Below are 10844 nucleotides of genomic sequence, written 5' to 3'. Positions count from 1 at the left end.
CTCCTATTTGCTCCCTTTTGATCTTTTTAATATACCAATGGAAGCATAAATCAGAGCTGTCCTGTGTCCTCTCCACACTTCCTATGTTATCTTCAAGAGCCGCCTCCTTCTCCCAGTGCTTATCTTGGACTACAGAATGATTAGCCTGTATGTTATAGAAAACTAAGAGGAGGGGTGGTTGGGTAATTTAGCAAGATTCTGGGCAGGGCGGATAACATTCAGTCCACAAAAATACTGTGTCATCAGCCCACAACAGGGCCTAAGAGCTGAGCACATTTCTGGCAGAATAACAGGTATTTTTCTGTACTTGCAGCAGCTTTAAAGAAATAAAACACAGGGAAATGTGCATATTGCTCCAGGCAAACGCCTTGTTTGCCTCGCGGCAGATACGCCCTTGCATATAATGCAGCAAAGTACTCCATACATTTATTATTATTATTCAGGATTGATATAGCACCAACAGTTTACTTAGCTCTTTACAATATAAGGAAGACATTACAGTTACAATACAATTCAAGAGAAGATGGATTGAAGGGGCCCTCCCATGAGAGCTTACAATTTATACTTGTAATTCTGGTCAACCAGTCTTGTGGCGTATGCACCTGTTGCACACTGCTCAACCCAACAGGTGACTCACGTATTTACTGGTCCAGCAATTTAGCTTCCTGGTTCAGCTTCTATGGCATTTCTATGGCATTTCTTAACCTCCAACCTGATTATTGGACAATGAATCAATACCGGTATTACTGTCAAGTGACTTGAACCAGGAAACAGTAATGACATGCCAGGAGGTATCAGAATGATTATCTTGACTTGCAGAGGTATATGCATCATAAGAATTGCTAGTGCCCTGCCTGAAAAATAGAATTCTAGCCAAATGTTTTCTTTGTTCTGTATAGAATGTAAAAGAGTTAGAACCTCTTTCAGTTTATACTCCCGTCTTTCTTCCATTTGAGGAGATTGACCTTCACTTCCTGTTACAGGGACCGCAAAGAAAAGAAGAAGAAAACAACACAAAATAAGGAGAAATTCCAGTTGTCAGGAGGACATGTCCCTATTTGGAGAATTCTCCTTAATACCCAGTCCACTGTCAAACTGTATTTGCCTTCATATATAACAGGAAGTGAGAGCTATCTCCACAATGCATAAAGACAGCAATAATTCCTATGTATAGAGTCCATGTCAAACTCCATAAAGTTAGCACTCATAAGAGTGGTTGGTCACACAAAACAATGAATAGGACATATATCTGCACTCAAAACATTAAGCAATGTTGCAAGCAATCAGTGCAGTAGTGGGTTCCATCCAATGTTCCAGGTTTTCAAAAACAATCCCTTTTCAAGGTGCTTACACAACCATAACATAAAGGAATCCAACCTTTTTAACACCAATAACAAGCTATAAAACAGTATACATTTCTACCTGATGTCACTTGTGAAATAAACTCCCTATGTTGAATGAGGCAATAAAACTACAAAAACTAACAGAATCTCAAAACGTATGCATGTATCACATCAGACTTTTGGTCCATCAAATGATCTCACCTACTATGGCAATGATTCCAGAAACTTGGAGGGACGCACAAATGTAAAAATTGGTTGTAATAAACATGTGAAAGGATATCGTACCACTTTGTTTTTACTCTCTTTTTTCATTTCCTTCTTTTTTTTTTTTTCTTGCCTTGCCTGGATTCTCATTGTGTCCTTCCCAATATCCTCTGTGGTTATGGAAACCACTATGCGGTCTTAATTGAGTATGTATGCATTTTATTCACAGCTGCTGAAGCCAAAAATAAAAAAATGTCCACTTAACAATAATATTAGCAATCAATGTAGTGCGGGTACAAATGCCTCACAGTATGAGTTGTCATAAATGTATGCATGTGCATTACAGCCATATGATCACATCAGGATCAGTGGAAGATACGGGCTGGACAGATGGAAGGCGCAGTTGTGATGCTTTGTGGTTTACTTTGTGGGGAAAAGTTTGATGGAGGTGTTTCCTATAAATGCAAATATGCGTGAAACACGGTCCAGATTTTGTTTGTGACGTAAACTGTATTACAATCGATGCATGAAAGATTACACAACGATCTTCAATTGGCACACAGGAGTGCCCTGTTTTCTTTATATTTAGAATTTATTTAATGGCTGGTTGTGCTAGTGTGTTAACCCTCTCAGCGGATCCAAGTGCCGCGACCTAGAGCAGCACCTTGTACATGTGCTTTGGAAGATGTATTGCTTGGGCAGAAAGCTGGGAGCTGCACTGAGGTTAAATAGCGTAGGCAAAAGAAAGGAGACACTCTGACAAGAGTAGGGCAGAGCTGCCATGAATGGCTGTGGCATAATAGGGAGAGGAGTGCGCCACAGAGATTGGCTGTGGCTGTTCAACAAATGGACACTGCTCTGAAAAGTCAAGCGTTGTCAGGAAGCTGGTGTCACTCTTATTGGACATGGTTGCAACTCTGTGGGTAAAATCTGAAAGTGCATGCAGCCGTGCACCATCAGGGGCGTATCTGCCGCGAGGCAAACAAGGCGTTTGCCTGGAGCGGCAGATTCGCTGAGGGCGGCACCGGGCCAATTGCAGAAGGGTTACAGACCTGGATATGATGTCCTTGTGACGCGGATGGCGGCTTGGGGTGATGTGCAGACGGCGGGCGGCGGTGGCGTCGTCGTTGTGGCATCATCGGCAGGTCAGCCCGGGGGGCGGATGCTGTTGCGTTGCTGCTTTGCCTAGGGCAGCAGAAAAGGTAAATATACAGCTGTGCACCATAGAAACAGAGGTGGCACCAGATTGAGAGGAAAGAACAACAATAGGCTAAACTACCACTTGATGTCAGTAGACACCACTACATTAATAAAATTTAATGTAATACATAGTAGTAGCAATAAACACAAAATCTTGATGAAAGTGGACCTTTAGGCCTCATTCAGAAAAGGTTGGCATGTGCAGCTCCGTGCTTCGTGCACGGCCGTATCAGGCAGCTCCTGGGAAGGATAGGTGCTGCATGCAATTAGTACGCAGCCCCTGTCCTTCTCTATGGGAATACGCGGCCATACGCCGCCCTACGCTCACCCACCCTGCACGTCCATGCGGGTGCGTGTGTCTGTACTCATACGCTGACAGGAGGGTGATCAGGGCAATCGGGTGCCGTACCTTTACAAGATTTGCTAACCAATCACTGGCCAGAATGAGCGAAACGCGCTTTCATTATGGATTCCTCACAGGTGTAGTGCACTTGGCATCATTCCGCCTGTGACAGGAGCCGTCGCTATAGAGGAGGCATTGGCTTATGCAGTTCTGCTCCCTCCGGTGCGCCTTGCTTCCTCTAGCACTGGCTTCGTTGGCACCGCTGATTCTCTCCTGCCTCTCTCGCGGCTCTTCAAGTTCCCCCTTGTGCCACCATCGGCCCTGGGAATGGTCACAACTAGGTCTTATTTTCGGGGGAAGTCTTATATTTTAGCAATTCCCAAAAATAGTACTAGGTCTTATTTTCGGGGTAGGTCTTATTTACAGCCTTAGTTAATTTAGAGAATGAGCCATTGATTCCTACTCTCTGGACACACTCCTGTAACCAGGGCCACCATCAGGGGGTATAACCGATACCCCCGGGGGTGCCTGGGCCCCAGCAGCACCAGTCTGGCGAAAGAGGAGGTCTGGCTCCAGCAGCGCCAATCCGGCGGTGGAGGAGGCTGGGTCCCAGCAGCGCCGGTCACGCAGCGGAGGATCCTAGGGCCCAGCAGCGCTGGTCCAGTGTGTCCGGTGGAGGAGGTCGAGAAGGCCAGGGCCAACCAGGGGCAAGTAAGAGGAGCTGCATGTGCAGGGAAAGGGACCCCGACTAGCCCACCTGAGACCCTGCAGAGCCCACCATAGAGAGTCTCAGATGGGCTGTGCAGGATCTATGGTGGGCTCTGTAGGGTCACTTTCAGGTGAGCTGTGTGGGGTCTTAGGTGGGCTCTGCAGGATCTCAGAGTTCAGTGCGTTACTAAGTCCAGAGGGTTACTAAGTCCAGAGTCCAGTGGGTTACTAAGCCCTGAGTCCAGTGGATTACTCAGTCCAGAGTCCAGTGGGTTACTCAGTCCAGAGTCCAGTGGGTTACTCAGTCCAGAGTCCAGTGCGTTACTCAGTCCAGAGTCCAGTGGGTTACTCAGTCCAGAGTCCAGTGCGTTACTCAGTCCAGAGTCCAGTGCGTTACTCAGTCCAGAGTCCAGTGCGTTACTCAGTCCAGAGTCCAGTGTGTTGCAAGTCCTGAGTCCAGTATGTTGCAAAGTCCTGCATTGCTGTATAATGTATTGCTGGTATTTGTAGTCCCCCAACAGCTAGTGCCATTCTGCATTAGAGTGTAAATTTCCCCTGTACAGAAACTAATGTGACTGGCTTAGTGTTTGCTGTACAGCACTGTACAGCAAATATATATTATATATGTATAATAATAGTGTGAGACTGTGGGGGGACATTAGAGTTGGGGTGCCCAAGATAAAATCTTGCAACAGGGCTTTTGTTCTTTAGGTCCGCTATTGTGAAGAACAGAAACAAACTGGTGGTGAACGTAGAGCTGGAGGTGAAGAAGCTGCAGGAACTGGTCAGAAAGCTGGAGAAGCAGAACGAGCAGCTCCAGAACTGAGCCAGCGCTGTCAGCAACTGTACTGCCAGCCCACACATGCTGCTACCGCCTCCCCCTCCTGCAGGGCATCAGCTGGGCATATGTCTGTCCCAGCCGCCGCACTTTGCCTGCCCAATCTGCTCTGTGTGAGCCTTGTTTACTTCAACAGCAAGCAGCCACCAGCCTATCGCGGGGCCACTAGCTGCACATGTAGGGGCCACCACCACCCTGGACAAAGTGGACATCCTGGACCTGAAGCGAGTAAAGTTTTTTGTTTATTTTATTTGACCTTTTCTATATCAAGTCCTTCTTTTCCTCTTCTCTCTTTTTTTTTTTCTGGCTGTGGTGCTAGAAAGTTTGTATCCTGGACCTGAAGGATGGCTATGGCAGTAGAGATGAGGAGTGCTGTGACATGCTAAGCTGAGGCTCTGAGTATTTGTGAACTGCAGTTTATTTACACCAGGATAGACTATCAGATCTGAGGCAGAGTCCTAGATATAGGCATGGCAAATTCCATGTCCTCCTAAATGTGTATCTAGTTAAATGTTTAAATGTTTATCTAGAAAATATTATAACTCTTGTAAAAAAATATATTATAATTCCCAGAAGGCTTCAGTCACCATATAAATGTACAAGGTCGCAGTACAAATGTATTTATATATTTTATACCAACCCCTGAACTCCTGGAAAAATCTTTATCTACTGCAGAGGGTGTGTTATTACACCAGTTGACAGACACTGGGTTTGATTTGCTAAAGGAGCAGAAAATATTGTCTTAGCATTTGTAAATAAGGTCAAGCTATGTTCACTTTTAATAACCAGTCCTGTGCAGGGGAGTTTTAAAAATGGGATATTTGCTTGTACACATTTGGATGACTGAAGTAAACATAGCTTCAGCTTATTCAATGAGACAAGTGAACATGCTCTGTGAAAACTGAACATACGTTTTCCAAGATAAACATTTATTTTGCTCAGTAAACAGTCTGTTTAGTAAATCAGCCACATTGCACCGGTCACACATTCCAACGCAGTCACAAACTTTGATAAGACACCCACTCTGCCACTTGCAAATGTGTCCTCTGAGTAGTATCTAGTAGTGTGGGAGGAGCAGGGCACTGTAGCTCTGTCTCTCTCCAAAGCACAGGGATCAGAGCCTATCATGAATGCCTAGACCAGCCGGCCCGCCCATCTGCATCATTAGTTGCTAGGCAGACTGGGGCTGATTAAAAAAAAGGTCCCGATCTTCTGATCCCTGCTGCCTGTCTGCAAGGGGATCAGAGTCTGTTATTGAGCCTGTGATCCCCGTGCTCTCCCCCCTCATCCTCTTGGTTTACCTAATCTCTCCCCCCTGCTGTTACTTGCAGACAGGCAGCAGATCGGGAGATCAGGACTTTTGTCTGCTCTGCCTAGCAACTAATGACGTGATGGGCGGGCCGGTGTATGTAATTATGACAGCTCGCCCATCAGCATCATCAGTTGCTAGGCAGAGCAGACAAATGTCCCCTTTGCTGATCTCTGCTATCTGTCTTATCTCTGGAGAGATAAGGGAAACCAGGAGGGTGAGGGGGAGAAGAGACGGGACACTGACATCCCGCATCTCCAGGTAGGGAGCAAGCAGTGCATGCTCAAGTGGCGGCTGCTTTGGGCCCCACAACAATGACTGGGCCCAGGGCAACGGCCCCTTTTTTTTCCAATCAAAATTTTAATTTTTATTGTTTTTTGCACAAAGATATACAAATACAACGAAATATAACCGTCGTGCAGCTCTAAACTGGCTGCTTGTAACATAAAAAAAAAAAAAAAACACCAACTGCGTGTAAGAAAAGAAAAAAAAGGGAAAAGCTGTGAGTGTCCATCTCCGATCGATGCGCTGATGTTAGACCGCACACCCCTCTATGCCGACCGGGGGGCAATATTATAGCCATCCGCTGGTATGGGATGGGTCACTTCTTCTTCTCTTCCTTCTCGCTGCTTCCGTTGTCGCCGCGGGCGCATTCCAGACCCTCCGCCCATTCAATCGGGTCTGTTCCTTCCATGGCTTCTGGTACCCGCCTCAGGTCCGCATACCATTCAGGGATCGGGACCTCCGGTATTCCTATGCGACTGCAGAAGTCCGGCACATCCTCAGGCAGGCGTATCATGGCCGGCTTCCCCCTATGTGTCGCCACTAGGCATAACGGGAATCGCCAGCGATAGATGATGCCCTTGTCACGTAAACAGGCTAGAAGGGGGCGCAGGGCCCTGCGTTGCTGCAGCGTAATCACCGATAAATCCTGGAACAGCATTATTGTACACCCCTCAATCACAATCGCTTCCCTGGTTCTGGCCTTCTGAAGAATCTCCTCTTTCAGAGGGAAGCTGAGCAAGCAGCATATGACATCCCTGGGTAGATCATCAGCCGCGGCTCTAGGTCTCAGGGCCCTATGTGCTCTAACAAGCTCTATGGGGGAATCAGCCGGGCGCTCCAGTAAGTCATTAAAAATGTGTCTCAGGGTATCTGGGATGGCGTTAGGCAGGATCGTCTCAGGGATCCCTCTGAGTCGGATGTTGGCCCTGCGTCCCCTGTTGTCGAGATCCTCGAGATGCCTCCGCATGTCGATTAGATTACGGGCTGTGGCATCGCACTGACCTTGGAGCTGGTGAATCGCCATATCGCTCCCGCGGCCTGCTGATTCAACCGCCGTCATGCATTGTCCTACATCTTGTCTTAGCTCCGTGACAGCATCGCTTAGGGCCGCCTTGATGTCCGAAGCCATCGAGGAGAGCTCCGCTTTAGTCGGGAGGTTCTGAAGGTAAGAGGGCACCTGAGAGGCGGGTGTAGGCTCCTCGGTCTTTCGCGGTGTCTTAACCTTTTCCGGCCTGGTCTGGGTGAGCGCCATATTAGATGAACCCGATACCCGTGTCTGCTTTCTGGGGCCTGAAAATGTCCGGAACTTGCTTGCCTGTTCGAGATTGCGAGGGAGTCCGGACCCTGGATTGGTAGTCCAGCTGTCCGATCTTCATATTAGTCCAAAAAGGGGCTAAAGTAGCTTTGTGTGGGTCCCTGTTGGCCGGAGCTCTCAACTCAAGCTGCCATCCGCCTCGTGGTGCAGACCACGCCCCCCAACTGCCCCTTTTGCCCTGCGTTGAAGACGGGCCTGGTACTGACTATCAAACCCATCTTTTCCATTTGTATAAACTGAAGACAAAAATATATTTAATACATCTGCCTTCTCCTTATCACTTGTGACCAGCTCCCCATTTTCACCTGTAATGGGGCCTATGTGTATTGTACTGACCTTTTTTACTACTAGTATCTATTTGAACATTTTTTTTTTTATTTGTGTTAGTGACTATAGCAATGTGTTTTTCATATTAAATTAAAGCTGCCCGGACTGCTGCTTTGTGTCTCTTTTTGCATTCATTGTAGCTTTAAAATGATGAGGTTGCCCCTTCCCATTTGTATTTTTTCAAAGTCAACTTTTTCTCATTAATTTTCCTTTTTACACTATAAATGAGCTTAATAGTTTTTGATTTTGTTCTTTCTTATTTGTTTCTTAAAGCAATTTTCCTTGCACATGTCTGGGTATTTAAAGTGAGCATAGCTTCACCTTCTAAACTAAGTTCGGTAAACATTCACTTTGTAAAGTAAACATTTACTTTGCTAAGTGTACATTCTCTACTCCCTTGGTTAGTCAGGTTCTTTGAAACACTGACATACAACAAGTATTATGCAAATGAGGTCCGAGGGCATTTGTAAACTGCTGATTGGCATGCTCCCCTTACCCAGAAAGTGTCGCAGAAAGTTTTGGAAATCAGTAGATTTTCATGAAAGCCAAGCAAATTGCATTTTTAGATGGAGAGGCTTACAGTGCACCATATATTTGTATTATTATTATTATTATTTTATCATCAGTATCGGTTGTTTCATGTAGGTTATTATTGAATCAACATCTTGTGTGTGCCATCTAGTGGACACTTAGTATCCTTGCAGCCATCTCTCCTAATACCTTCTAGTTGCCATTAGAAATGCAAACAAACAGTGATGTCCTATGTGTGTGTAGAAAGTGTGTAAGTGACAACAGAAATGCTGGCAGCTAAAAAGAAACTAAAGAAGAAAACAATTAAAAAATCATCCTCTTCTGAAGTAACCGAAGTAGCAAAGCCACTGTTCGAATTCACACAGCCTCCCAGGCCAGTCCCAGGAGAAAAGGTATGCATAACATATCCAATTATGATTCATTGCTGTTTATGGTAGATTTAGAAAGAAAACAGAAAAACTGTGACATTTGTTATAGGTCTTTAATCTTTCTAGACAACTTTAAAAACTTAGTTAAAGCTGGTAAAGTCCCATACAGAATTGTTCATTCAGAAATGATGAGAAAAGATTGCATTCAATGTATCCCAGTTAGTATGTATAACTTTTACATAGGACAATGGTATAGATAAAAGTAGGTAAATAAAAATAAAAATATATTGATATGATAATAATTCAAATAATAATACATTTTATTTGTGAATTAAATTCTTCCTGGCATAATTACAAAAGCGTGAACTTTTAATTAAAAATTAAAATAAAGAGTCAGGCAAATGACTGCTGGGTGCTTTTATTCAGGGACTTTATATGTGTAAAATTGTCATCATTCTTTCTGTTCCAGTTTGTCACAAGAGCATTAAATACAGCGGTGCAATAACCCACTGAAGCTCCAATGCAAACTTCCACAAAAATATTTATTGGGTTTTTAAAATGTTTTTTTTATTTCAGCCCTAAAACTGAAACAAAATGTAAAAAATGTTATGTATAAAGGGGTTCCTATAGCACTAGTTACAAAAAGAAGGGCCTCGATCCTCTCTACCCTCCCTATATCTTACACGTACCCTCCCTATATCTCTAGCACAAATCCCTCCCTGCAGTCCAGGGGTGGGCAACTCTGGCCCTCCAGCTGTGCTTTAACTACAAATCCCAACATACCTCTGAGAGTCATACCTGTAACTGTCAGTCTTGCAATGCCTCATGGGACTTGTACTTCCATAATAGCTGGAGGGCCAGAGTTGCCCTCAGACTAAAATCATACTAACACCCTGAATATCCCTAACACTAATCCTCCCTGTACCCTCAACCCTTACACAAAGCATCACGCTAACCTTCTCTAAAACGCTAACACTAAACCCTTCCTGTAACCCAGTGGCGGACCTAAGGAACAAAGGGCCCTGGTGCAAGATTTTTTTTGCCCCCCCCCCCCCAAAACCCACAAACACAGCGCTCTCCTCCCGTAGCGCTCGGCCGGCTTTCACGTTCTCTCCTCCCCGCTGGGACACAGAGCAGCACCCAGCAGGGAGGAAAGAAAGCAGGGATGTATCGGCAAAAAAATTTAGCATTTAGCCAAGTGCCATTTTCAGCCGATATCATTTGGCGGGCGATATATCGGTGCAGCCCTTATATTTACAGCAATGCAGAATAGCACAGGCTATAGAGGACTACACATCCCAGCAATACTTTATATAACAATAGCATTTCTGTATAAAGTACTGCTGAGATTTGTAGTCCTCTATAGAGGGTGCCACTCTGCATTGCTTCAACACCTGATCCCTGGAACGATCGACAAGCGCAGACTCCCGCCTCTCACGCTGTCAGAATATGCATACAGAGCGTGTCAGTAACTATATAAACCGGCACGCTGTGTGCAGCTTCTGAGAAGATATGCTACTAGCGTAGCAGGGAAGCCGGCTGCGCATTTTGCAAATCGCTCTCGCTACGCTAATAGCGTATCTTCTCAGAAGCTGCACACAGCGTGCCGGTTTAAATAGTAACCGGCACGCTCTGTATGCATATTCTGACAGCGTGAGAGGCGGGATGCTGCACTTGTCGGTGGATCGGATCAGGTGAGTATTAAAAAGAAAAGTTTTGGGGGCGTGGCCAGGCGCATGGAGCGGTAAGACGTGCTTTAGCTCGTCTCCCGCTCACAGGGCACTGAACACAGGCAGACAGCAGCCATCCGCTCTCCCCTTTGCCGACCATGAGTGACCGGAGGAAGAAGGGGAAGAAGCAGCATAAAACGGGCCCCACGCCGAGGGAGTTGGCCCGTTTTTTCAGCACAGCGGCACCCGCGGCCTCCAAGGCTGCCTCCTCACATGCGACCAAGATGGCGCCGCCGGAGCTCTCCTCGGCACACGCCGATTCTCCTGACAGGGAGCAGGTGAGCCAGCCTCAAGGGGATTGCCTGCCCCACAGCCCTGAAGGTCCCCAGCATCGATCCAGGTG

General features: G+C 46.0%; 1 protein-coding gene across 1 annotated transcript in view; it reads left to right on the top strand.

The window, feature by feature from the left end:
• Positions 1 to 8669: 8669 nt before the first annotated feature.
• The window catches only part of LOC108800083 (caltractin-like), a 17877-nt gene continuing 15702 nt past the window's right edge, over positions 8670 to 10844 (top strand). The window contains exon 1 of the mRNA XM_018572023.1: positions 8670 to 8795. Coding sequence (XP_018427525.1) covers positions 8670 to 8795 — 126 coding nt within the window. The remainder of the gene's footprint in view (positions 8796 to 10844) is intronic.

This window comes from Nanorana parkeri, unplaced genomic scaffold (assembly GCF_000935625.1).
Source record: "Nanorana parkeri isolate BGI_ZX_2015 unplaced genomic scaffold, ASM93562v1 scaffold1905, whole genome shotgun sequence".
Classification (NCBI taxonomy): Eukaryota; Metazoa; Chordata; class Amphibia; order Anura; family Dicroglossidae; genus Nanorana; species Nanorana parkeri.
This window is presented reverse-complemented; position numbering and strand designations above follow the sequence as displayed.